The 25,844-nt window shown below is 37.9% G+C and overlaps 2 protein-coding genes across 2 annotated transcripts; both read left to right on the top strand.

Moving 5' to 3' along the window:
- Positions 1-1,120: 1,120 nt before the first annotated feature.
- Positions 1,121-7,118, top strand: LOC121433965 (prolactin-6A1-like). The gene is made up of 5 exons (XM_041632645.1): positions 1,121-1,151; positions 1,737-1,912; positions 2,865-2,978; positions 5,901-6,080; positions 6,927-7,118. Exons 1-5 carry the CDS (start codon positions 1,121-1,123, stop codon positions 7,116-7,118), a joined length of 693 nt encoding a protein of 230 aa, XP_041488579.1.
- A 9,172-nt stretch (positions 7,119-16,290) lies between these two features.
- Positions 16,291-22,976, top strand: LOC121433964 (prolactin-6A1-like). The gene is made up of 5 exons (XM_041632644.1): positions 16,291-16,321; positions 19,043-19,218; positions 19,876-19,989; positions 21,467-21,646; positions 22,788-22,976. The coding sequence occupies exons 1-5, from the start codon at positions 16,291-16,293 to the stop codon at positions 22,974-22,976; spliced, it is 690 nt and encodes a 229-aa protein (XP_041488578.1).
- The last annotated feature ends 2,868 nt before the right edge of the window (positions 22,977-25,844 follow it).

Here is a 25,844-nt window from a genome sequence, read left to right as displayed (position 1 = left end):
GTCCCAGTAACAATTTATACTCTCTTCAAACTGGTCACCCTCTATTAAACATTCATGATATAATACAAATCTCTACATGACTTCCTGATTTAGAAAAACATCTACAAAGAACAATAAGGAAAGCAATAGAATTTGGAAGCAAGAACCTTTGTCCATCGAAATGGTATATCTGATAGTGATAAAATGTTTAAATAAAATTCCCAGGTCCAGAATGGGTTTTCCTCTTGGAGTTGTTGAAAGCAAAGACTACTGAGGACTTACATAATACAGGTTTGTCAGGCACAGTTGTTACCAATGATACTACTTGGCACTTGGTTTGGTCATCAGCAATCCAAGCATGAAGTGGCCAGTAGTGTAGCGATGACACAATCGACACATGCAACCAAACCATTTTTAATTAATTTATCCTCATATATTCAGAAAGAAGCCCATGATTTGTTTTATGAGTGTAAAGATATATTCCTGGGAAGATAGTAGACTACAGCATGGATGCTACTGATCCTGTTTGTTAAATGAGTATGATAGGACTATTACATTACATATGAGACATTTGTGTTTGGGACTCTTGATTACAGTGGCTATCACCCTAGTGTGTATACAGAGATAATCTTTACACATTTTGTGGTTAACTGAAGATTCCCATCTACTAAACCTAATGAGAAAACTGACAGTTGTGCCACTGTAACCCAGTGCTCTCAAAAGAATCAAATACCTAAGTAATCCTCTAGAAGAAACAGGGACTATTGTGAAGGACAGATATGGTCTGAGAACCTGACGAATGTGAAGCAATGTATGAGAATAATTGATTTCTGTCTAGACAAACATGACCACAAGGCATCTAGAGCATATATGGATTTTACTACCTAAAATATGATGCAGTCATAGCAAATGCAGACATAATTAGGTCGATGGTTATTGCTGCTAAAACTCCCTGAGGTGGGGGAGAGTCATGGTACCCTCACCCAGAACTCTAGAACTTCCTTCCTTCTGACATACGGTATGTGTAGCCTTTGGGGGTAATCTGCTATTGTATACAGGAGGTTGAAAGTCTACTAAAGGTAAAACTCCCGTGAAGTAGCATTCACTAGTCAGAACCAAGCTGCAGGAGGACTCTTTAGAGATGCAGCTAGCTTCGATCCAGCCATGTTTCCGTAAGTAACCTCCTAACTGTGCATGAATGGGATTTTTTCTTTGTATTTCCTGATGCTCTATAAGACTGGCTAGACATTAATTCAAATCTCAGGGGAAAGAAAACAATACCAGATTTAGAATTCATCCCTGGTGTTAGAAATCCAGTGGTCATGTGGTTATTTTCAAGCTGAAGCAAAGAGATGACCCATGTTGTCCTTGTCACATCAGGGACCAAACTGAGTTTAGAATATTACAAATTCATAGAGTGTGAATATTATAAATAAGCATTTATTCCCCAAGTATAAACTGACCTGAAGAGAATGCCTTAAAAATGTTCAGTTATAATTACAATATGAGCTCTTCGTGCTTACGGCAGAACTTCTGGGAGCAATCCCCAAAGGAGGAAGTCACCCATTTTCAAACTATCAGGGCAAAGGTAATTATGGGCCTACTTGTGTACAGTGCAGGAGATTTATTCTACAGTCCTGTTATACAGAAAGAAATCATACAGAAAGCCCCAGAGAGGGATGAAGATTTCCCCCACAGGATTACCTTTTATCACAACACTAGATCAATGTAGGTGACAACCTCCTTTTATTTAGCAGGGACACTCCTGGTGTTGCTGGTGTCAAACCTGGTGCTGTGGGAGAATGTGGCCTCTGTACCTTTGTGCCCCAGTTGGGATGGTTCCTGCCATGGGACCCTCAAGAACATGTTTGAGTATGCCCTGAGCCTGTCTTATGAACTCCAAAACCACACTGCAGAAATGTTAAGTGACTTTGTAAGTAACTCTCTTACTTCTGCCTTCTTACTAATGGGAACTTTCCTGCCAGAGACTACTCCAAAGAGTAAATGCAACAGCATCATGAATCAAACTTCACAGGGAAAATAAACCATCAGTGACTGAGTATATCAAGAAGGGAATACTTTCATGGAATCTCATTATACTTAAGAGGGGAAGAATCTGAGAGGCTAGACAGGAAGATAATCACTACATGCCCAGTGATTTCAAAATTAGGTAAAAAGCTGAAATCTTTCATTTTTTTCTTTTAGTTTTTATTCTTTATTTTTTAAAAATTGCACCTCTAGCCAGGCGGTGGTGGCGTATGTCTTTAATCCCAGCACTCGGGAGGCAGAGGCAGGCGGATCTCTGGGAGTTCGAGGCCAGCCTGGTCTACAAGAGCTAGTTCTGGGACAGGCACCAAAGCTACAGAGAAACCCTGTCTCGAAAAACCAAAAAAAAAAATTGCACCTCTAATTTTAAGAATTATTTATCCACATGCCCAGTGGATAACTAAGGTGTTTGGTGTGCAAGCAAAAAAACCTGAGGCTTCCAAATAATCCCTGAAAGTCAAGGCACAGTAAGACACCTCTATAAACCCTGCACTTCTGCAGAGAGATGGGAGACATGACAAGAGAATCCCTGAACTTTACTGGGCCAGCTAGGCTATCTTGCACAATGGTCTAGAGCAAGAAACTGTCTCAAGAAAGGTGGAAAGCAAACTAGAACAACTGTGGTTCTATAATTCCACATTTCTACATTGAAGGACACAGAAACTCTTATACACAGAAATATGGACACCATACACAGACACAGAAGCATAAAAACCTATACATACTTTATATGCACACACAGAGATTAAAAGTAATACACTCTTTAAATGAATTAATGTTCTCATCATATATTAACTTATTCATTTCCAAATTTAAGATAACTATTTTTTTTTCATCAGTTGCTGGATGTCCAGTATGCATCAGGCAGGTGGTACCTTGATGGGGCCCAAAGCAGTTGCCACACTTCCACCTTTGGTATCATGATACCTGGAGAGGAAACTGAACAGATCAAAGTGAGTCTTGAGTGTGTGTTTTAACCTAGAAAATCAAAGAGTTCACTGACTTGGTCATGAAGTTAGTCACTGTGGGTACAATCACACAATCAAAAGAATGGAGGAGGGGGAAGCAATAAAAGAACAATCTAAGTTACATAGTTGATAAATTATAAGTAAAATTGAAAGCTAAGTAATATTGCATCAGATCCATAAATTGTTCATTCAGAGAACCTGTTTTACCAATACCCACAACTGGGATTGTCATTGTATTATGTACGACACTTTGAGCTGAATCGCATACGTGCTTAACTGTATTCATTTGTATTCATAGGAAGTAGAAACACATTTCATTTATAATATATTAGGAAAGGCTCCTATGTTTTCAGCTTTTCATGGTGTCTGTTGACTTTGAAGACCCTCCTGTTCTCCTTTGATTTCTAACCTACATGTCAAATTTTCACTGAATTCTGTGCCTTCTCCTGTGCCTTAACTGTAAGTGATCTGAACAAAAGATTCTTTTAAGATAATACAATTCTCGCCAGGCAGTGATGGTGCACACCCTTAATCCCAGCACTGTAGAGGCAGAGGCTGGCAGATTTCTGTGAGTTTGAGGTCAGCCTGGTCTACACAGCGAGTTCCAGGTCAGCCAAGGCTGTTACAGAGATACCCTGTCTTGAAAAAAGAAGATACTTCAATTCCCAGGATGCAGTTATATCCTGTGTTGTGATAGCAGGGTCTATATATCGTGCCATCCCTGCTTGCTTTCCCCAAACTTAGCATGATTTAACCTGAATATCAAACGTCAAACATGAGTACATCGTGTCTAATTGTTCTTACACCATGATTGTGTTAGTTCATCAGTAATTTGTGCATTGGTGAAAACAATATCATTCTTATTAATAATAAGTATCAAAACATAAGTAAAAGTGAAAGAAGAAAGATGATGAGATAATATATGTACACATAAACTTCGTCATTGGAAACTTCACAAAACAACCTACTGATGATGTTGCAATAGATCCTGCTAAAAGTTATTACCCAAGTCTCACTTGTTTCAGTGGCTTGGATAAGAAAACTGAAGTTCATAGATGGTATAAATTCTATTTCACATGCATGGCCAATAAAAAAGGCTCTGTGGGTTGCATCCAACTCAAGTATTATTAAGTATGACTTAATCATATCATACTATTTCCAGCAAACTGTTTTTCTATCACCATTCATTTAGCCTTTTATCATATTTAAATATTTCCTATGTGATACCTAGCAGCCATGTCCAAGCTGTATCTCAAGGTCACATGCATGCTAAAAGAGCTATGAAAGGAACCTAACATATTTGTACTTTATGTCATATCATGATGTTGAAATATTGGACACCAGTGGATTATTAGAATCTTTTCTACTCCTTTTACCTCATTACCAATAAACACAGTCAGGAACTCTTTAATCAGAGGTGGTTTTCATCTTTAATCTTGACAATGAGCACACTCTGGGAGGTCAGACTTTTGTCATGCCCATCAGTTCTTTTTTCTTTTTAGAAATTGATGTGGGAGTCACCTCTGTGTGCTGTGATTACCATTAATGAATAAAAAAACTGCCTTGGCCTGTTGATAGGGCAGAACTTAGGTAGGCAGAGAAGACTGAACTGAATGCTAGGAGAAAGAAGGGCGGAATCAGAGGATTCTATGGATTGGCTGCCGGAGATAAATTTGCTGAAACTTTGCTGGTAGGCCACGACCTCGTGGTGATATACAGATGAATAGAGAGTTAAATTAAGATGTTAGAATTAGCCAATAGAAAGCTATAGTTAATAGGCCAAGCAGTGATTTAATTAATACAGTTTCTGTGTGATTATTTCAGTTCTGGGTGGCCAGGACAAATAAACCATTCCTTGCAACAAGCAATAATTATTTTTGTTTAATATAACTTATTCTTTCTGGGTGATATATTATACTACATGTGTCCTTCGTGTCTAAGAAAAACAGAAGAAGGTGTAAGGTCTCCATGAAGGGCAGTGACATAAGGCTGTGAGTCACTTTGTGGGTATTAGGAATTACACCTGCATCTTCTGGAAGAATAGGCAATAGGCATTGCTTTTTTTTTATTAAATTTATTTATTTATTAAGGATTTCTGCCTCGTCCCCACAACCGCTTCCCATTTCCCTCCCCCTCCCCCGATCAAGTCCCCCCCCCCTCATCTGCTCGAAGAGCAATCAGGGTTCCCTGACCTGTGGGAAGTCCAAGGACTGCCCACCTCTATCCAGGTGAGGTAATAGGCATTGCTTTTAACTTCTTGGCTATTTATCAATCTACCACTCATTTCTCTTATTCAAAGTAATACTGTTCATCTGGTCTTCACCTGTGCATGTTTAAACATAGCCTCCTCAGCAGACTTTTATGTAGATTGATGAAAGCAAAAATATCAAGTTCAGGTTTACTTCATAGGATATGTGTTTTCAGGTATTCAAATTACTTAAATTGATAAATGAGTGCATCAATGAACAATTTCAGGGTTTTGTATAAGAAATCCTGTGTGAAAGATTTGGGCCACTTGCTACTGAATTGTTGGCATAAATTTTATGTTAATGTTGTTCTATAACCTCATATTTATTTACTGTTCATTCTTGGTTCCTTGTATGCAAGTAAAGAAACTAAAAACTTTTGTTTTGTCCAGGAGGGCAAATGGTAGACCCTCAAAGGAAAACAAAATGTTATCAACTATATTTATTATTAGAAAATATAATAAAAAAGATTTATTTTGTGTTTTTCAATCAAACTACAGATCAATGGATGAATTTTGTATTTCTATAACATGTACCACCTACAAAATTATTTCATAATATGTAATAACACATGCTTATTTGGGGGGTGAATGCCACATGAACTACTAATATTGCTATATTTCAGAAAATGTAATACAATTCTTTAATTATGGCTATGTAGGCTATTTTCCTTCTGCAAGAGATACTCACTTTGTTGGGAGCTTGGAAAGACCCTCTGAGTCATGTTGTGACTGAGCTGAGTGGTATGGAAGAAGCCCCTACTGCAATCATAGAAAGAGCCAACATTGTAGAAATAATAGTGAAGGGACTTCAAGAAGGCATTAGAAGAATACTTCGCAAGGTTTGTTGTCTCCTTGTCTTCCTTTGCTTTTCTTGTGCATTTGATAAAAGAGTCCTGTAATAAGAAATCTCATACAGCAAAATTTAGTAAGCTAGTATTTTAGAAAGTCTTGCCTCTAAAGGTTTACTAGTAACACAAAACTTCTCTAGGATATTTTATTCCATATTTCAAGAATTTCAATATAAAATAGATGTTCCTCATAGTCTTCTGAGAAACAACCTGTCTTTAGCAGGACAAAAGGCTCCTAACAGTATCACCAGAACTCCATATCACAACAATCCCTGGAATATTTGCACCTGGAAGTAGCAGGTCATGTTCTAACCAAGACTGAGATTTCCATTCCATGAATTCTGCAGCAAGAGGTTTAGTTGAAATATGGAAATGGGCAATGATTTCATTTAAGATTAGGAAAGTATAAATAGTAAGTCATGGCAAATACTGAGGATATGTTAAATTTCTTTTATGACAAAACTGATACAAGGTCCTATATCGTCCCTTGGTTAAAAAAAAAGCCATGTTTATGGGTAAGTAGCACCTTCCTGCTTCTCCATCTGCCTTATATGCCAGAATATCCATAATTTGGGCAGAAAATATATCCAAGTATCTCTCTTGTAGAATTGTTGTGGCAAATGCATTCCCACTACTTAATATACTTATAATATAATAATATAATTTAATATAATTAATCATTTTAATATGATTTAATATATTTGGGTATATTAAAATCCATGCTTTTGTCTGAAATTCTACAATCCTAATTCTCCCCAAATGCTCATTTACCATTGATAATAAAGAAAGATCATCACATCATCATTAATAATAAGTTTTTTTGCTTTTCCTCATTAGCTTTATCCCAGATTCAAAGAAGTTGAGGAGTACCCCATCTGGAAAGGACTGGCATCCTTGCAGTCATCTGATGAAGACCTTCGTGTTTTTGCAATCCATAGCTTGTTTCAGTGCCTGAAAAGGGATTCACAGAAGATTGACTCCAATCTAAAAGTCCTGAAGTGCCGCTTTGTCTATGACCATGATTGTTAATCTCATGCCCTTTTAATTTTGACATGATTGTAAAATTCTTTTCTTTCAGAAATTTATGCTTTTATATCCTTTGAATATGAGAGACTTCTTATTTTTAATAAATGTTCACTCTTTAAAAAGATAATGTCTGAAATTCCAATTTTTTGAACCAATCTTTTGTTCATGTAATACAAAATTTATCAATAGCATTGGGATGTTTACATCATAATTTGTCATCATTAACTGAGTTTTGTTTACAAGTAAGGAAATTCAAAGTTTACCATCCTATTAAAGCGAAGAGTGATACTGTGGTTTATCCATTCTACTAAGAACTGAAAAAGCTTCAGTACTTCATAAAAGCTGACACTCTCTATGGGCTAATTTTATAGTAAAATGATAATACAAATGCTGTGCAACTGCACAGTATCTAAGTGCTGTTAATTTTTCATGTATTTAATTTTTAATTAAAATATTGTGACATCATTTGTCCATCTCTTTTCCCCACTCCTCCAAGCATACCAACATCTCCTGAAACCCATGGCCTCTTTTTCTTTTAATATCTTTTGTTAATAAAAGAGCACACACACACACACACACACACACACACACACACACTCCTGAGTCTGTTTGGTGTTATTGTATTTCTCTTTTAAGAGCAGACCACTCGGTATTAAATAACTAATTATGCAGTTCATCCCTGAAAAAAACTATTTCTTCCTCTCAGAGGTGATTATTTACCAGTAGTTCTTCAACTAGAATTAGAAGCAAGTGAGATTTCTGTCGTACACTTTGGGGTATCAACTTATATTGAAATTCAAATCTTGTTTATGCATCAATATTGTTGAGATTTCCTTGGCACAAATTTCTTGTTATATTTAGAAAATACTATCTCAGGCAGATATCCTGGACCCCTACCTCTTATAATTTTTCTGCTAGATCCTTCATGATAATTTCTGAGGCTTAGGTATAAGATTTACACACACACACACACACACACACACACACACACAAACACATATACAAATCTTGCCCCTCATGGTCAGTTTGTCTCTGCATGTTGATCAGTTGTGTCTTTCTATAATGGTCTTGGACTGATATAAAAAGACATTTCTTTTATAAAGAATAATTGCTATAGCTAACTGTGGATATAAGAAGAAGTATTTAGACAGCAATTATTCTGGTTTAAGAAACAAACAGTACTATGTTCTGCTCTGAGATCTAGAACCATACCAGGCAAGGGCAGTTTGCTATGGGGTTAGTACAGACATTATTTTAGTCCTATTGACTGGGCCTAAGCCCATTTAGACAGCCATTGGTTACTACAAAGATAGACATGCCATTACTGCACCTTCAGGGATATCTTCTTGTACTGATCATTCTTGTGCTTTGTGCACATCATGTTTGGGAAGAAATATTCATTAATTTTTTTGCAGCTTAAATAACAGCTACTGGTAGTATGAAATTAGTTCTCATGGATGAGAATTCTACATAAAATACATTCTGATTCCACCAAGTTCAATGTAAAAGGTGTATACTATCTTAGGCAATCAGGACCTAATTTCAAATCTATGGGGCATCCAAAATAAGAGAAGCAACGTGCATTATTTTGTGAGGCTCCTGGACTCCTTGGACCAACAAATTAGGTATAGGTGATATAAAGGGGAATGGAGAAAAACATGGGGGGCTTAAATTGGGAAGGGAGGCATAGGCCACACATAGTGCAAGAGAGTGAGCAGGAGTAAATAACACTGAGGATGCTTGAAAAAGTAATAGAGAATCTTACTATTTATATTTAATCTAAAATTATATATAATACAATGTGTTATTTATGTACTTTTAATAAATTCACATCAGTTGCAGTGATGATTATCTTCCCCAAGTCCATAAACTATCAAATAAAACACATTACCTTGATATTTTTAAACAGTACTGAAAATGTTAAAAGACAAATATGATATTTCTCAGAGTTACTGGCAATTACTTTCTGTATGCTCCTTTGAATTCTTTTCTCAGCATCTTCTTAGGCACTAGTCCACTTGTAGAGGAAAGTTTTCTGTCTTGCATGTCCCGCTAAACTGGTTTCTGTCTGCCCACTGGTACCTGCAGTTGTTCATGAAATAACCACTCAGAGACTAAATATTAAATATAGTTTCTTGGCCAATGACTTAGAATTCTTACTGGCTAGCTCTCACTATAAATTAACACATTTCTATTAGTTTATATTTTACCATGTTCAGATTTCCCACCTGGCTTAACTCTGCTAAGTCGTTGGCCAAAAAAGCTTTATTTGTCAACCAATAAAAGCAACACATATACAACAGGACATTCGAGATCACATTCTTTTCACCCCTGTCTTACAGGGCCTATTTTGTTTAGTTTAAATTAAATTTCATTGAGGTTATTTAATATGTTTCTCTTGTTTTGTTGTTTCTCAAGTCACACCCCAAGGAAAAAAGAGATGATTAATCCCTATAACATCTTTGGGCTTGCATTCTTTTGATGTTGTTAGAATGGAATGGAAGAGTAAAAAACCTCAAATCACTATTTGCTTGGAAAAAATCAAGCATAAATTACTGGCAAGGTCTCAATTTGAATTTCCTGTAACTGGAAACTCTCATTTTTATGGAGTACACTAGTGTTTTCCCAAGAAACTGACCAACTGGAATACATTAATTGAAGAAGAAGTGCCGGGCAGTGGTGGCGCACGCCTTTAATCCCAGCACTCAGGAGGCAGAGGCAGGCAGATCTCTGTGAGTTCGAGACCAGCTGGTCTACAAGAGCTAGTTCCAGGACAGGCTCCAAAACCACAGAGAAACCCTGTCTCGAAAAACCACAAAAAAATAAATAAATAAATAAAAGAAACTCTAATAGAGACAAGTGACTCAAAAAGTGCTCTCCATTAACTGACAAAGGAGTGTTGTGCATCAGGACCACCCCAACAGCAGAGACAACAACACTCAGTCAATCACTGCATGACCTTTCCTGGCATCTGTGCAACATTCTGTCCCTTCTTATTTATTTAGGTTCATAGTAGACCAGAAAATAAAAACAAGACATGCATTATAGTAAATAATACTGGAAGAGCAAGCATAAAGTGAACAAACATAAATCCATATCTCTATTGAGCCAGTCACAAGCAGAAGTTAAGCTGTTCACTGTCAAGCTCTCTCGACTTCCTTCAAGCATTTCTCAGAGCTCTCAATATTGTTTGGAAGTGGGGTATCCTCAAGTAGCTTGTGCTTTAAAGGCTTTATCTTCAACTGTGTATTAGTAGAAATTCGACAAGAAAGAACATGATGGAAGGAGTTCCGGTAACTGGGGTGTGACTGAATTCTTGAGACAGTGGGTTAATGAACCTGCCTCTCTATCCCTCCTTCCTCATTTTCTCTTATATGTAGACCCAGTATTGTTCACTATGCTGCCATTGGACCAATACAACTAGCTAATTATTGTCAAAAACCTCTGAACTAAGTATTTTTTATTTAATATTTTTTCTAATATTTTGTCATAGCAATAGATAGCTAACTAATCGCATACTGTTTTCTTGTTTACCACTAAAACCACCTATTATTGTCACTTCTTGTCTCACACTAAGAAGATGGTTAGCCAGTCACTAACTAATGATTTCTTTTGAAACCTATTTCTAAAATTTGTTCTTGTTCCAAGACTGATGATAGAAAAGCTTTCAAGTATCTTTCAAAAGATATCTTTCTTGCATAATAGCTCCTCCCTAACACCTTTTCATAAAACCCAGTAAGCAGCCAGATACACCTTTTCTGTGTGGTAATCTTCTGTCACAATCATGACCATTGTGTATAGAATGGTCAGTAAGAAACACCAGCAATGGAACATCTGGAAAACACTTCATCCACACATGGGAGTGGTACTTGCTTTAACACAAATCTCTACATGCCTAACCACCATGAAAGAAGCTGGGTAAGCAGAACAAAGTGGACTTTAGGAAAGACAGCTCTGTGGGAATGCTTGTAGAAGTTTATCCAGCTCTGGGATTTAAAATAATTTTCTAAATTTACTACTTAGAGGCACTCATTTTACTTAATTGCCCCAAGATGAATAGAACGTGCAATGTTTGATTACACCACTTTAGCACAACACATTTAACAAGTGTTTTCAAATTTCGCTCATGATTATTATACTGAGAAAGTGAAAAGTATCATAACCTTGTCAGATTAAAGGAATACTTCACCAACAATCACCAATAACCTACCGAATTCCTAAACTTAATATATCAGCCCAAGCAGCAGGCTATTGATCACTTCAGTAACATGTATGTCATTGTCTACTTACTCAAGCACTTCTTCAGTCTTTGGGCTCAAACTGATGAGCAAAAGGAAAACCACACCTGGACTCATCAAACATACATTCTAACCGGAAGAGACACATGACACACAGAGAGCACATGAATGCTGTGAAGCAGATGAGCAGGTTACCTGTGCTCTAGAAAGGTGGTATAAGAAGAGCCTGTGAGGCTCAGGAGAGCAGGTGTTGTGGAAGCAGATTCAGGTCAAGTTCAAGTTAGAACTCCGAGGAAAAAGGTAAGCCTCATTTTCTGTGCTAATTCATACTACAATGTGCTCTCTGGGATTACAAATCCAGCTTTTGTTCTGTCCATCGGGATTTATGTCCTTCCTACAGGATTTCACACAATGTTTCCTAGCAGAATCTACTCTTTAGATGCTCGCTTCACTTCACGTTGATCTACAAAAGAGTTTTCCAATTACTCAAACTATTTTCAGTTGAAATGATACAGTGATGAATAATTGTATAGTAAACTCCTGAAAATTCACTACATCTTGATTGCAATTATATAAATATAATTTTAGGTTTCAGAAAACTGGTTTTGTTCACTAACTGATACTAATAATCCCCACTATATAACTTACATTGTAACACACTCTTTCTGTCTTTTGCATCTTTTTAAAATCAAATTTATTTGTTTTACATATCAATTGCAGTTTCCACTCCCTTCTCTCCTCCTGTTCTCTCCTCTCACCTCCTGTCTACCCCTCTTATCCACTTCCTAGAAAGAGTAGGGTCTCCCATGTGAGCCAATAAAGCACTGCATATTAAGTTGAATCAGGACCGAGCACTTCCCCACTGCATCCAGGCCGAATGAGGCATCCCGCCTTAGGGAATAGGTTCCAAAAAGCCAGTTCATGTGCCAGCGACAGATCCTGGTGCCACTGCTAGGGGCACCACAAACAGACCAAGCTACACACTGCTGCCCACATGCAGAGCACCTGCATCAGTTCCATGCATACCCCCTAACTGTTTGTCCAGAGTTCATGAGCTCCCATAAGCTCAGGTCAGCTGTTTATATGGGTTTCCCTGTCATGATCTTGACCTCACTTTGTTCCTCCTCCCTCTCTTCAACTTTACTTCTTGGCCCAGTGCTTGGCTGTGGATCTCTGCATCTGCTTCCATCAGTTACTGGGTAAATGTTCTATGATGACAATAAAATTATTACAGGGGAAGTCCAGTTCAGTCACCCTCTTCACTATTGCCTGGAGTCTTAATTGGGGTTACCCTGTGGTTCCCTGGGAGATTCTCTAGCACCAGGTTTCTTTCTAACACTATATGGGCACCCTCTATCAAGAGATCTTCATTGCTCCCCTTTTCCATCCCTTCCCGAACTTGACCATCCAGATACCTCATGTTCACATACCGCACCTTTTCACTGTCCCTGCCCCTGCCCCTAGTTTACCCAAATCTCATCTATATCCCCTTCCCAGGGCACTCCATGAATCCCTCTTAGGGTTCTCCTTATTACCTATCTTCTCTGGGGCTCTGGACTGTAGCGTGATTATCGTTTTCTTCACATCCAATATCCAAGTTTGAAGGAGTACATGCTGTATTTGTATTTCTGAATCTGGGTTACCTCAGTCAGGATGATTTTTTCCTAGTTGTATCCCCTTACCTGCAAATTTCATGATGTCATTTTTTTAACCCTGAGTAATACTCCGTTGTATAAATGTACCACATTTGCTTTATCCATTCTTCACAGAGAAGCATCTCGTTTGTTTCCAGGTTCTGGCCATTACAAATAATGCTTCTATTAGCAAGACTGAGCAAGTGTCCTTGTGGAATTATTGAGCATTCTTAGGGTGTATGTCCATGAGTGGTATCAGTGGATTTTTAGGAAAATCAATTCCCAGTTTTCTGAGAAGCCACCACACTGATTTCCAACATAACTGTGCAAGTTTGCCCTCCCACCAGCAGTGAAGGAGTGTGGCTCTTACTCAATATCCTCAACAACATATTCTGTCATCAGTGTTTTTGATCTTATCCATTCTGACATGTGTAAGATGGTATCTCAGAGTTGTTTTGTTTTGCATTTCCCCGATGACTAAGGATATTGAGCAAATCGTTAAATGACTTTTGGCCATTTGAGGTTTTTTTTCTGTTGATAATTCTCTGTTTAGATATGTACCCCATTTTTTAAAATGAATTATTTGGTATTTTGAGGTCTAGGTTGATGTAGGTGGGTCTTCTATCTATCTGTTGTTTCATTGGTTAATTAATAAAGAAAACTGCTTGGCCTGATAGATCAGAACATAGGTAGACGGGAAAGACAGAAAAGAATGCTGGGAGAAAGAAGCAGATGCAGGCAGTTGCCTTGCCTCTCCTCTCCGAGACAGACGCAGGTTAAGATCCTTCCCGGTAAGCCACCTCATGGTGCTACAAGGATTACTTAATATGAGTTAAAGCAAGCTGTGAGAATTAGTCAATAAGAGGCTACAGATAATGGGCCAGGCAGTATTTAAAAGAATATAGTTTTCATGTAATTATTTTGGGTAAAGCAAGCCCATTGGCAGAAAGCGGCCCTCCGCTCCCACCACTACACTAGGTGCTTGAGTTCTCTGTATATTTTAGAGATCAGGCCTCTGTCAAATGTGGGTTGGTAAAGATATTTTCCCATTTGCTAGACTGTTGTTTTGTTGTCTTGTTGACTGTGTCCTTTGTCTTACAGAAGCTTTTTTAGTTTCAGGAGGTCCTTTTTTTTTATTATTAATTATCAATTTCAGTTTCTTTGCTACTGGTGTTATATTCAGGAAAAGTGTCCTGTGCCAATATGTACTAGACCACTACCCACTTTCTCTTCAATCAGGTTTGGTGTAAATGGATTTATGTTGAGGTTTTTGATCCAATTGGGCTTGAGTTTTGTACATGGCAATAGATATGGATCTATTTGCATTTTTCTACATGTTGACATTCAGTTATGACAGCAATTTTTTGAATATGCTTTCTTTTTTATCATACAATTTTTGCTTCTATGTAAAAAATCAGATGTTCATAGGCATGTGGATTTATATCAGGGTCTGCAGTTCAATTTCATTGATCCATGCTAATTCAAAGCAATTTTTATTACTATAGTTCTACAGCAGAGCTTGAAATCAGGGGTGGCAATGACTCTGGGAGTTCCTTTATTGTGCAGGATTCTTTTAGCTATCCTAGATTTTCTGTTTTTCTACATGAAGTTGAGTATTGTTTTTTCTAGGTCTGTGAAGAATTTTGTTGGGCTTTTGATAGGGATTTCATTTAATCTGTAGATTGCTTTGGGTATGATTGCCCTGGGTATATTTTGTATCTTAAAATTTATGCAAAGTTTGAGTAAGAAACATGCTATACTGCTAATAGAAATGGCTATTCTAAAAAGATAAAAAAACTAAGAAAAAAGGAGGGAAGAGGAGAAGAAGAGAGAAGAAAAATAAAAAAAATTAAACTTAAACTATATAAATGCGAAAATTATCTCAGATACAGTTTCATATAAGGCAGATATGGGTCATGCCTAGAACTCCAAATTTCCAGATATTTAAAGATGAATAACACAAGAAATTTGAGAAGAGTTTGGTTATATTGTGAGTTTCTTAATAGTAAAAAAAAAATCCCTCTGAAAAACAAACAAACAGAGCTACAGAAACTATAAAACAGAATAATAAAAATATTTGCTCAACTCACCAAATCCAGCTGGACCTGGTCTGAATGAGCATGTGATTAAAACAGACTTTCTGATTGTGGCTGACAATGGGGGCTGACTGAGAAGTCATTGATACAGGCACTGGGACTTTTTTTTAGGGCATGTTTTGGATTTTTGGGACTCTAGTCTATGTGGATGCACAGCTCCCTAGGCCTGGATGTAGTGGGGAGGGCCTTGGACTTCTCACAGGGCAGGGTCCCCTGCTGTCTCTCAAGTAGGGAGGGAGAGGGAAGAGCGTTATGGGGAGCATGAGGAGAGTGGGAGAAGGGAAGGAAATGTAAATATTTGAATGGAAAAGTAAATAAAAAATTGCTCAATTAAAACTTCACATACAAAGAATAATAATTTTACTCTTAAATCTTTTTCAAGAAAACAATATCAATAATGAAGCACTTGTAGGCACATGGGTTGATATTCATATAATATTAAAGATTCTATGGACAAGTTGAGTTTTCCTTTGACATTTTGCAAGAAATTAAGCAAGGCATGTAATAATGAGTCAGTTCTGGAAAGGATTTGGTTCTGTCTGAAACATGAAATGCTGTGGAAGAATGTTTAACAGGGAATCTGCTTCACACATATTGCAGTGTTTTGCTTGACAAGGGGAAGGTGTTAGGAAACCATGATTGTCCTGACATAAATCTATCGAAACAAGACTATTTACCCAATGGGCTCTTTCAGGAAGTAGTCATTGCAGACAAGCAGGTAATGAACACGTGGCCAAACGTTAAGTTTCACATGGTTGTGTGAGTGGATGATGAAATGAAGTGGAAACTTTTTGGTACACAGCTAGTCTACCTTCCACTTGATATAACTCCACCCCATCATACTGGTGAACACATAGCATAGAGTCAGGAATAAAAATGATTTCTGCTTGAAGCCAGTTCATATCCTGTAGTCATATCCTGTAGCCATATCCTGTAGCCATACCCCATAGCCCTACCCTGTGAATGGCAGAAACACAGATACAGCAGCTCTGTGATAATTGTGATGACAATGCTAACGTTCCCTGAAGCAGAAGAGTAAGTGTAACCCTACCTAGGGCTTTAACCCTTATTTCCTTCCTGCTCTATTAGTGAGTGGCCTTGGGGAAATCTTCCAGAGTGTATAAAAGGCAGTAACTAAACTGAGCCCCAGACTCCAGTGCAGCAGCCTTCTCCAGTGGCCCACCTACCATCGTGGAAGTTTTCTGAGATGCACTTGTCTTTGAGTCAGCCTTGCTTCTGTAAGTAAGCTCTCACTAATGCTCTTCCAAGTAAATCTGATCAATCCATCATTCCTTCGAATCCTATCCTGTATATCTGGTGTTAATACATATATTTAATTGAAAAGAAACACAATAAAGACTTACAGGAAAAATTACAATCTAAAAATAACCTGTTTAAGAGCAAAGTAGATCATTTAGAACAGTTTTAAAACACGGGAATTATCGTTCTCTCCTTGAGACAAGGAGCACTTTTGAAGATGATTCAGCATCTTCCTTGGGCTAAAGGATGCAAGAGAACGGTAAGAGGCTCATGATATCACTGAAGGTCGTAATTCTAGTTCTGGAGGTAAAAGGAGAGATTACTCCTTGATTTTGGCAAACTGGTTGTTCCAGTTTACTTAGCAAACTTCAAGCCAATTAGTTATTTTACTTCAAAAAAAATAAAAAAAAATCACACACACACAGGCACACACACACACACACACGCTCACACAAACACATAAGTGAGGGGACATTATCATGGCATCTAATGGTTAGAAACCATGGGCAGTGTTTAAAAATCTTTAAGTCCCAGTGCAGGTCCCAGAGGGAGGAAAAATGCAGTACAATTGATGTTTCAGAGAGTGAGAATGTACTGGAAACACTAGAGTCGATGTGTTCAAATTGTTATGACACTAGAAAGAAGAAGGAAGTGTTTTCTTGTTTCCTAAATCTTAAACATGAGTTTGCCCACTTGAATCAACCTTTCTAATGGACAGCCCTGAAGCCCAATGTAGGCAGTCATAGCAGATACCTGTTTTAAACTTTTTGTCACACTGGCGGAAACTGGATGACACTACCATGTTAACTGGTTCTGGTGCTAAAGCTCTGTAGATGACATTGGCAGGAAACAGAATTCATGACAGTCATGGATTTTATGAAATGGAGAACAGAGTATTTGCCTCTTTCCCATCCTTTTAGATTTTGAGAATTTCCCAGCTGAAAGTAGATATCACACACTTACACACACGTAGGTATGTAGATATAAATTTGTATATATGCAAAATAACCATCATATTACAGGAAATGAAAAGTCTATGGATTATATATTAATGACTTCATTATGTAGACAAAATGTGTTTTTAGCCATATTGTATACTACCAAATGCTTAGATCTATTTAATTGTGAGCATTTGCCTTTAGGAGTTCTTCAAGCGAAAATCTCTGACAATGACCTGGTATGTTCTGGACTCACATTTATTTAGTGCATCAGGAAAGTGGAGAAATCAGGTTTCTGACAATCATGTTTTATATTTCAGTAATTATTTAGGAAAGTGTCAAGAAATGTAAAACATAATTTAAATTTGGTTTCTATATCCTGTTTCTTTTGCATAGAGAGTTAAACTGTTTACATGAGATTGGTCTTAGAAACCACTCTAGCTGCTGGTTCTGTAACTCTGGGCTCTCTCTGTAGACTTAGCTATTTGTAGTCAGAGCCTGAGGGTCTCCGGAATTTCAGGAATGAAGCCTCACCTACATGGCAGAGTTCAATTCCAAATACTTTTCCATGTCAGAAGAGGATTAGGAAAATGTGCCATCACTGTATTAATAGTCAATGAATTAGAGAAGGAAGGTGAACAGGATGGTGAAGAGTTGGTTGAGAAAACCAAAAGAAAAAGAATACAGGCTCAGAGAATCAGACTGGAAGAGCAAGCAAAGTGCCCTCTTTTAGATCAGGAAGGCAAGGATGATGAGGAAGAATTTGGAGTTAGTAGCAGTGCAGATAAGTAAGAAGAAGGGAGCCTTAGGCCAAACAATGCAAAGCAAAAGAAAGAAGAGAGATTACGGCCAAATTTCCTTATTGCAGGGGAACCAAAAGGAAAAGCAGATTCTAGTTCACAAGCTAAGGCATCAGAGGAACCTAGAGACAAATTCAAGTAAACTGGTGGTCAAAGTAGATAACCTAGGGAAACAGAAAAGGTGAGAAGTCATCAAAGTGTTTTACTTTGCTGGGGAAGTACTGATAGTTACCAAGGAAGTAGATACTGCATCCAAAGAAGTCAAGCAATTATTTAGCAAGGTGAGAAAAAAAAATACTCAGAGGCTAATGCCTCTCCAGCTGCCATCACTCTCTGCTGGGTGGGTATAAAACACGCGGTATGAGCAAATATTTGTGGGGAAAACAGATCCCAAAACAAAACAAACAAATGAAAAACAAAACAAAAGAAGAAATAAACACTCTTGAGAAGTTCAAATTAGACTGGGAAAGCTTCAAGGAGGAAGAAAAGATTGGTGAAGAACTGGCCATCCAAAACTGACGGCAAGAGGGTATATTGAATAAAATGATTTCTGGAATGTGTGGTTCAAAGGCAGTTTGAAATCAGTGCAGGTATCAGGCTGAGCAAAATGAAACTTTGACATTCTGGGTAGCGGCATCATCTTCCTGAAAATGTGAACTCTTCTGTGCGTCTGTGAAATAGCTCCAGTGTTCAACAGGCTTCTAGGCAAAGCCTGTTTTCTATATCACAGTTTGGTTTATGTATCTTAGTCTCATGTGGTGTTTGTTTTGATAGAATTCAAGAATTTGGCAAATAACCAACCTCTTTATAGAGGAATTTAAATTAGTTGTTTATTTGAATCTTTCAGTCACAGATATTTATTTACTACTACATGTACTCAATGACACTAGGCAGAGATTAAACTAGTGTTGTTAACCTCTGATGAATGAATCTTATTCCAGCTTCTGCTTCTATATAGCAGGGACACTCCTGATCATGTTGATGTTGAACCTTTTCCTTTGGGAGAATGTAGCCTCTGTTCCTGTATATACGAGTTTTTCTGGCTATGATGGAATGTCTCTAAATGAGCTTCTGGATCATGCCATGACAGAGTCCTATATTATCAGAAATCTCACTGCAGAAATGCACAGGATATTTGTAAGTACCTCACTTATATTTGGCTCTTTTATAAAATGAACCTTCAAGCCAGCATTCGCAGAGTCCCATACTTTACTAGAAAGCACATGGCAGCAGAATCAGATAATAATTACCATCAGGAAAGCCCCCTTAACTGAGAAGTGGAACAAGCATAGAAGAACTTCTTGAAATCTCAAAGAAAATAGTTGGGGCCAAACTGTTTGGGAGGTTGTACGGGGGTGGTTGGGGAGGGTGGGAAAAGGGATTAGAGAATTGATGTGGAAAAAGAAGATAAAAAGATCAGTTTGAAGATGTCAGGATCCCCTGAATTCACAGAAAACCAGATTTGATAATGTAAGTCTGTAAAGCCAGTGCTACTACAGGGATGTGGGAAATTATAGCAGGGTGATCTCTGCAGTTCCAGTCTTGTCAGCTTGTTGTGCCTTATGGCAGACAAAAGGAGATAGTATCTCCAAGAAGTTAGAATGCAGGGACCAAAACTTGAACATAAACTCTGATCTCCCTCTCCCTTCCCTTTTTCTGTCAACACAAACACAAAAGTTTTACACACACACACACACACACACACACACACACACACACACGTAGCAAATGCATCAATATTCTGGTTATGGATTAAGTTACTCATGTACAAATTAAAACTGATTTCTTTTCCAGATGGAGGATGTGCGATATACACCAGGCCGGTGGTTCCCAGAAAGAGACCTTACTGCCTGCCACACATCTGCCTTATCTGTTTTGATCCCTAAGAATAGAGCCCAGCAGTTCTGGGTGAGTACAGCTCGGGTTTTAAACTGAAGAAGTGACTTGGCCGCACTGAAGGTGGTTATGGGTAAGAAGATAGTTATGGCAATCACACATGCAGAAGAATGCAGGAGGAAGGAATAATCAAAGAAAATTCGCATTATTCAGTTGATAAATTGTAAGTAAAAGTGAGGATTAAATAATATTTTCATAGAACCATAAATTGTGTGCAGGTAAACTATTTTATCAAAGCCTATATCTAGGATTATAGTTATTATTTTGTAGGAACTTTGAACTAAATTGCACATGCTTAAATATATTCATACTTATGTATAGGGAATGCAAATAGAGTTTCATTAATTATAATATGAAATGCTACTGTATTCACTACTTTGCATATTACTAATCACAAAGAAATCTAAACTTTCAACTTCTGGTTGCATATAACCTGCACATCCTCTCCTCAATAAAATATCTGTCTTCTCCCAAGCCTTAACTGAAAGTCAGCTGAACAAGAGGTTCCCTGTAAAACACTGCAACTCTCAGAATACAACTATGTGCTCATTTGTGATGACAAGGTTCATTCATCAAACCATTTTCCATTTGTAGTCATTATATTTTCTCCTTTCTGATTCCTGCTTTAATCAAACACATTTGTGGTTGATGTCATATCACAATGTCAAAATTTTGGACACTAGTGGGTCAGTGGAATCCGATCTAGTCTTTGTTTTCATTATCAAAAGAATAACTATCAGACAGCAGCACGGTAGCATTTTATTCAGGGATGATTTTCATATGTGACCTTGGCAGTGAGCACATACTGGGGAATAAAATTTTCCTGTGCTTTCCATCATTCCACTTATTAAAGGCAGTACTGTTTCATGGTTCTTCACCTGTACATGGTCATACGTGGGCTGCTCAGCAAGAGGGAAGAATTATGTTTCATGTGACATGAGGAAAGCACACATAAAAAGACCCAGTTGTCTTCAATGAATTTTTGTTCCACTGTCTAAATGTAAAAAATAAAAAAAAAACTCAGTCAGTGAGGAACCTGATGTTTTATTACAAAAGCATTCCTATGGGGAAAGCATTTGGGCCACTTTCTACTGATGTGCAGTGCTGGTATCAATTTTGTATGACACAAGTCCTATGACCATCTATTTAGTTCCTGGGAAGTCTTAGTTATTTGTGGAGAAACAAATAAATATAAATAAATAAAAGAATATTGCTTATACCAGGAGGACAGATTGTAGAATTTCAGATGGAAACAGAAATATTATAAAACATGTTTATTAATAGAAAACATGCCTAATCAAATAAGGCATATTTAGTGTGACTTAATCAAACCATAGACAAATGACGAAACTTTGAAATTTTCATAACTGACAGCTACATAAATATAATAAATGTATATTTTAGTCTAGTTTCTTTGAGCATATGCCACATGGGCTAACTCTAATATATTTTACTAATTTGATACAATTGTTTAATAATGGGTATTTAGGGTGAATTCCTTCTGAAAGAGACAATTGGCTTGTTGGGTGCTTGGAATAACCCTCTGCATCACATCACAACTGAACTAAGTCATATGGAAGATGCCCCTAATGATATCATATCAAAAGCAAAAGTGATTGAAGGAAAAATAAAAGAACTTCTAGCGGCTCTAAAGAGCATACTCAACAAGGTATGTAGTCTTCTTATATTCCTTTCCTTTTCTCATTCATCAGATAGATAGCCATGGTAGTAAGAAATGAATGCAGAGCTGCCTTATATCACATTGCAAAACTTAATTGTTTTGAGGAGCGGCAGGCTGTGTCCCATCACACACCCAACTAGCTATACACCCGAAATAATTACACGGAAATTGTATTCATTTAAACACTGCCTGGCCCATTAGTTTCAGCCTCTTGTTGGTTAATTCTCACATCTTGATTAACCCATTTCTCTTAATGTATATCACACCACTAGGTGGTGGCTTACCAGGAAAGATCCTAGCTTGTGTCCATCTCAAAGAGGAGAGCTATGGCATCTGCCTCACTTCCCTTCTTCCCAGCATTCTGTTCTGTATACTCCACCCACCTTTGTTCTGACCTATCAGGCCAAGCAGTTTCTTTATTAATTAACCAATGAAAGCAACACATAGACAGATGACCCACCTACATCATTTAATCATCAGGCTTCATTACCAAAACTTTACTGGTAGTGCTATACATCTCTAGGGTGCTTTACTAAGTACTTTACACATAAGGAATCTCAATACAAAGCAAGTGCTCTTAATAGCCCTTTGAGCAACTACCTTTCCTTGGCAATGAGAAAGACTCCTGACATCATCAGATGTCCTCATCACAACTTTTCCTTGACTATCTGCACCTGAAAGCATCAGGTGCAATCCTCACCAAGTCTGAGATTTCCATTCCATGTATTTTGTGGACAATAGATTTAGCTGAAAAGTGCAGAAGGGCAATGGTTCCCTTCAGGATCAGAGAAACAAAGTCTGGGCCATTGCTGAGGACATGTTTAAATTCCCTCATGAGAGAACTGGTATTGTCCCATGGTAAAGTCCATGTTTACAGGCAGGTAGCACCTTCATGCTTCCTATCTGCCTTGTATGTAAGACCATCCTTAATATGGTATCTACTGTATACAGGAAATACATCCAAGAGTTTCTCTTGTATACTTTTTATACTGAGTCATATACATTAAAAATTCATACCTTTGCCTGAGATTTTACATTTCTAATTTCATGCCAAGAGTCACTCCACATTTAAAATAAATAACACCAAGCAAACCATAGTGATGATAAATGAATGTCTTTTGGTGTTTAGGTTCGTCCTGGATTCTCAGATTATATATATCCCAGCTGGAATGGACTGGCATCCTTGCAGTCACCTGATGAAGACACTCGCTTTTTTGCTTTGTATGACTTACTCCAGTGCCTGAAGAAGGATACACATAAGGTTCTCTCTAATGTCAGTCTCCTGAAGTGCCAATTTGTCTATAGAAGAGAGTGTTAATCTTCCAGACCTCCAATCTAATTTTGAGGTGTCATTTGTTAATTTGTCTTGTTTTAACCAATGTTTAATTTGTAACTTTGAATGGATTTTGTTTGTGTGGGATCCTTCATTAACAATAAAACAGACACTTCAGACATGTTATCTACAAGCTAATTTTGCTAACATTTTATTTTTCCCTGAAATACAAATATATCACTAACAGAAATGTAGGTAATCTATCACTAGCATAGAGATGGAGGTAACTAGTCTTTCTCTATCTTGCTAGTCAGCTTTTAAAATAATAACACAGAGAATTCTTATTAATTGTGAAAGCTTAGACTATAGCTTGGTCTTGTTCTTAAATAGTTCTTAAAACCTGTTTCTATTAAACTATGCTTATCCTCATGACTTTTTACCTTTCTTTCATTATGTATATCAGACTCCCTTAGTGTCTTGTTTTTATTTCCCTTATGCACCTAGATTCATCCCGAGTTCCTGTCGTTTGACCAGGAGTCCTGCCCAGCTCATGCCTGTTCAACCTTTTCTTACACTAGTCAGCAATACTTCACACAGTGTACAAATATCCCAAAATAGTCATCATTAAGAGATTTGATGGCAAATAAGACAATTCACAATTTCCTTAGAATCACAGCAAGTCAGTATGGGTCACCTTATAAAAGCAGGGTGAGCTTCTCTAGGATCACTAATTATAGGCTCAATGTCCTTTGTTTATGGCTAGAAACCAAATATGAGTGAGTAGCTAAATAAGGAGAACACAAAGAAAAACATATAGGCATCCTCCTGAATATTAACCTTCATCAGGTGATGAAAGGAAACAGAGACAGAGACCCAATTTGGAGCACCGGAAAGAAATCTCAAGGTCCAAATCAGGAGCAGAAGGAGAGAGAGTACGAGCATGGAACTCAGGAACGCGAGGGGTGCACAAACACACTGAGACAATGGGGATGTTCTATCGGGAACTCACCAAGGCCAGCTGGCCTGGGTCTGAAAAAACCTGGGATAAAACCGGACTCGCTGAACATAGCGGACAATGAGGACTACTGAGAACTCAAGAACAGTGGCAGTGGGTTTTTGATCCTACTGCATGTACTGGCTTTGTGGGAGCCTAGGCAGTTTGGATGCTCACCTTACTAGACCTGGGTGGAGGTGGGGGTTCCTTGGACTTCCCACAGGGCAGGGAACCCTGATAGCTCTATGGGCTGACAAGGGAGGGGAACTTGATTGGGGGAGAGGGAGGGAAATGGGAGGAGGTGGCGGAGAAGAGACAAAAATCTTTAATAAATAAATAAACGGAAAGAAAATAAATAAATAAATAAATAAAAGCAGGGTGAGATTGTGATCTATCCTACAAAGAATAAGGAAAATCCAAGATTCTTTAAGCAAGGCTCACACTCTATATAGGACAACTTTCATTGTGAAATGATAAACAGTACAAATACTATGATACTGCCCAGTGCCCAAATGCCATTAAACTTCTAAACAGCACAGAAACTGTGAGGTTAGAAACATCCAAATGTCTCCTGTCATGCTTCCCTAAATTTCTCCTTAAATTCATCTTGGGCACATGCCCCCACGATATCTCTTCACTCTTGTCTAACAAGGATTATTTGGTCTAGTTTCAAATTCATCTCATTCAAATTATATAATATAGTCCTCTTGTCTTCTTGTGGCTCAAGACATATGTCAAAGAAGAGAGAGATGTTCATCCCCTAAAACATTTCTGTCACTGAATACACATTCATTTAATGACCTTAAAATAGGATGGTACATTAGTAGAAATGGAAAAAATGTCCCATTACTAATTTGCTAAGTGAACTTGAGCACGGTATTATTGACAAGATCTCAACCTTAATTGGGACTATTTAAGCAGTAAAATCAATGGCACTCAATCACTACTGAACTTTTCCTGGAATTTCAAGCACTTCCTTTCTCTTCCTGTTCATGGAGATTCATATTGGGTCAGAAAGTAAAATATTATATGTGCTTTAACTCACTATAATTAAGACAGAAATAATTAACATGAATCACACTGCCTATGCCAGCCACAAGTAGAAACTAAACCCCTTTCCCGTTAAAGTTTTCTAAGCATTTCTTATTGTTCTTCTTTAAAACTTGCATATCTACAAATATTTATGTTTTGGAGGCCTTTGGCACAGTGATTAATAGGTAAAAACTCTATAACTCTATAAGAAAGACATGAGACAGAGGAGCTATCTACAGGGAGCTCACCAAGGCCAGCTGGACTGTGACCGAAAAAGCATGGGATAAAACCGGACTCTCTGAACATGGCGAACAATGAGGGCTGATGAGACACCAAGGACAATGGCAGGGGGTTTTGATCCTACTTAATGTGCTGGCTTTGTGGGAGCCTGGCCAGTTTGGATGTTCACCTTCCTAGATATGGACGGAGAGGACCTAGGACTTAACACAGGGCAGGGAACCCGGACTGCTCTGTGGACTGGAGAGGGAGGGGGAGAGGAGTGGGGGGAGGGGGAGAAGGGTGGGAGGAGGGGGAGAAGGGTGGGAGGAGGGGAAGGGAAATGGGAGGCTGGGAGGAGATGGAAACTTGTTTTTTGTTTATGTTTTTTTTTTCTTCTTTTCGCAATAAAAAAAAAAAGAAAGACATAGTGCAAGAGGGGCACTGTTACTAAGTTTTGCCTGGAATTCTTGAGACACTAGGATGCTAGTTCACCAACCCAACACACACACACACACACACACACACACACACACACACACTTCTTTTTGGCTACAACATAATGAACTATACTTTCATAGGACTAACACAACACCTTCAAGGTTCCTAAAAACTTACTAAACTCTTAATCAATTATACAAATTCTCCTCTTAATGGAATTTCCTCAGGTA

Source organism: Microtus oregoni, unplaced genomic scaffold (genome assembly GCF_018167655.1).
Source record: "Microtus oregoni isolate MIOR12 unplaced genomic scaffold, Mior012 000042F_ref0000377, whole genome shotgun sequence".
Classification (NCBI taxonomy): domain Eukaryota; kingdom Metazoa; phylum Chordata; class Mammalia; order Rodentia; family Cricetidae; genus Microtus; species Microtus oregoni.
Note: the sequence above shows the minus strand (reverse complement) of the source record. Positions and strands in the feature narration are given on the sequence as shown.

Coding starts and splice junctions, on each gene's coding strand:
- LOC121433965 (XM_041632645.1), top strand. CDS start 1,121: ATGCAGCTAGCTTCGATCCAGCCATGTTTCC. Junction 1,152..1,736: donor TTCGATCCAGCCATGTTTCC/GTAAGTAACCTC, acceptor TTTATTTAGCAG/GGACACTCCTGGTGTTGCTG. Junction 6,081..6,926: donor TTAGAAGAATACTTCGCAAG/GTTTGTTGTCTC, acceptor TTTCCTCATTAG/CTTTATCCCAGATTCAAAGA.
- LOC121433964 (XM_041632644.1), top strand. CDS start 16,291: ATGCACTTGTCTTTGAGTCAGCCTTGCTTCT. Junction 19,990..21,466: donor ATAGAGCCCAGCAGTTCTGG/GTGAGTACAGCT, acceptor ATGGGTATTTAG/GGTGAATTCCTTCTGAAAGA. Junction 21,647..22,787: donor TAAAGAGCATACTCAACAAG/GTATGTAGTCTT, acceptor TTTGGTGTTTAG/GTTCGTCCTGGATTCTCAGA.